General features: G+C 44.3%; 1 protein-coding gene across 1 annotated transcript; it reads left to right on the top strand.

Moving 5' to 3' along the window:
• Window positions 1-499: 499 nt before the first annotated feature.
• On the top strand, window positions 500-1501 carry LOC101001548 (beta-glucuronidase-like). The gene is made up of 3 exons (XM_031662295.1): window positions 500-682; window positions 784-919; window positions 1205-1501. The coding sequence occupies exons 1-3, from the start codon at window positions 578-580 to the stop codon at window positions 1258-1260; spliced, it is 297 nt and encodes a 98-aa protein (XP_031518155.1). The 5' UTR covers window positions 500-577; the 3' UTR covers window positions 1261-1501.
• Window positions 1502-1631: the final 130 nt, after the last annotated feature.

Consider the following 1631-nt stretch of genomic DNA (forward strand, 5'->3'; position numbering starts at 1 on the left):
TTGAACTCCTAGGCTCAAGCAGTCCTCCCCTTTCGGCCTCCCAAAGTGCTGAGATGACAGGCATGGGCCATCATGCCTGATCCCAAGGCATATTTTTACTTCTCGTGTAGTTCAGCCTTAAGACTGTACCAGCAGATAGAGATGGAAAAGTAAGATGAATGGAATATCAAATTATATTTATAAATAAAGCAGTTACTAAGTAATGACTTTCTTTTCTTTCTTTTTTTTCTTTTCTTTTCTTTTCTTTCTTTTTTTTCTTTTCTTTTCTTTTCTTTTTTTTTTTTTTCTTTCTTTCTTTCAACAGAGTCTCGCTGTTGCCCATGCTGGAGTGCAGTGGCACGATCTCTGCTCACTGCAAGCCCCACCTCCCAGGTTCACACCATTCTCCTGCCTCAGCCTCCTGAGTAGCTGGGTCTACAGGCGCCCGCTACGATGCCCAGCTCATTTCTTGTATTTTTAGTAGAAATGGGGTTTCACCGTGTTAGCCAGGATGGTCTCGATCTCTTGACCTCGTGATCTGCCCGGCCTAGACTTCCCAAAGTGCTGAGATTACAGGGTTGAGCCACCACGCCTGGCCATGTTGTTTTTTTTTAAACCTCCATTTTCTTCTGGGTTAGATCATTCCCTGGCTGTCTTTACCCTAGCATCAGTGAGTCCTGCAGTCACTACAGCCCCCTGTGAGGTCAGATATTTTCGTCACCATCAAGTGGATCTTTATTTTTTATTTAACATTTACAATTCTGCCAGTTCTGACTCTTAAATTATCTTTGCCTTGAATTCCAGGATCCATGTCTGATATTCAGTGAAGATGACCAGAACAATCTGTTAGAGCAGTACCATCTGGGTCTGGATCAAAAATGCAGAAAATACGTGGTTGGAGAACTCATCTGGAATTTTGCCGATTTCATGACTAACCAGTGTAAGTGGCAGTTTGGCTCATGGGATAAGGTACCCGTCCTCATTTTTTCAGGTTGCCTTGCCCTTTCTGGATATTTTGGTTGTAAAAATATTGGAAACAAAGTGAGGAAGCTGGTTTAATCCATGTAGGTCGCGCTGAGGATTTCCTAGGTAAAGGAAGTTGTGCTTAGGAAGTAGGAAAGCAGTCAGGTCCCCGCTTCCCAAATACAGTCAAAAAGCAAACAGGAGAGTCTCCTACAGTGAGATGGAAATGGTTAGCTTGCCTTTTTCTTTGTCTATTTCACAGCCAAGGAGGAAGGAAAAACTGGACCTCATTATGGATTTACTTTCGGGATACACTGATTATTCCGGAGGAAGGTACAAAGCCTGAGAAGCTGAAGGTATTTCCGTGTGTTTTATATTACTCACTTGAAAAAGCAGGCTCATCAAACACAGGTGAGTTGCAACGCATCTTGAATATGGCAACATTTAAAAGTCTTCAGACCGGGCATGGTGACTCATGCCAGTAATCCCAGCACTTTGGGAGGCCAAGGTGGGAGGATCCCTTGAAGCCAGGAGTTTGAGACCAGCCTGTTAAGCAGAGTAAGACCCCATCTCTACAAAAAATAAGCACATTAGCTGTGTGTGGTGGTGTGTTCCTGTAGTTCCAGCTGCTTGGGAGGCTGAGGCAGGCAGATCGCCTGAGCACAGGAGTTGGGGGTTGCAGTGAGCTG

Source organism: Papio anubis, unplaced genomic scaffold (genome assembly GCF_008728515.1).
Source record: "Papio anubis isolate 15944 unplaced genomic scaffold, Panubis1.0 scaffold5365, whole genome shotgun sequence".
Lineage (NCBI taxonomy): Eukaryota > Metazoa > Chordata > Mammalia > Primates > Cercopithecidae > Papio > Papio anubis.

What these genes read in the sequence shown, in the direction of transcription:
- LOC101001548 (XM_031662295.1), top strand. Translation starts at nt 578, where the DNA reads ATGTTGTTTTTTTTTAAACCTCCATTTTCTTCTGGGTTAGATCATTCC. An exon ending in TCACTACAGCCCCCTGTGAG is followed by an intron (nt 683 to 783) that starts GTCAGATATTTT and finishes CTTGAATTCCAG; the next exon opens with GATCCATGTCTGATATTCAG. An exon ending in CGATTTCATGACTAACCAGT is followed by an intron (nt 920 to 1,204) that starts GTAAGTGGCAGT and finishes TCTATTTCACAG; the next exon opens with CCAAGGAGGAAGGAAAAACT.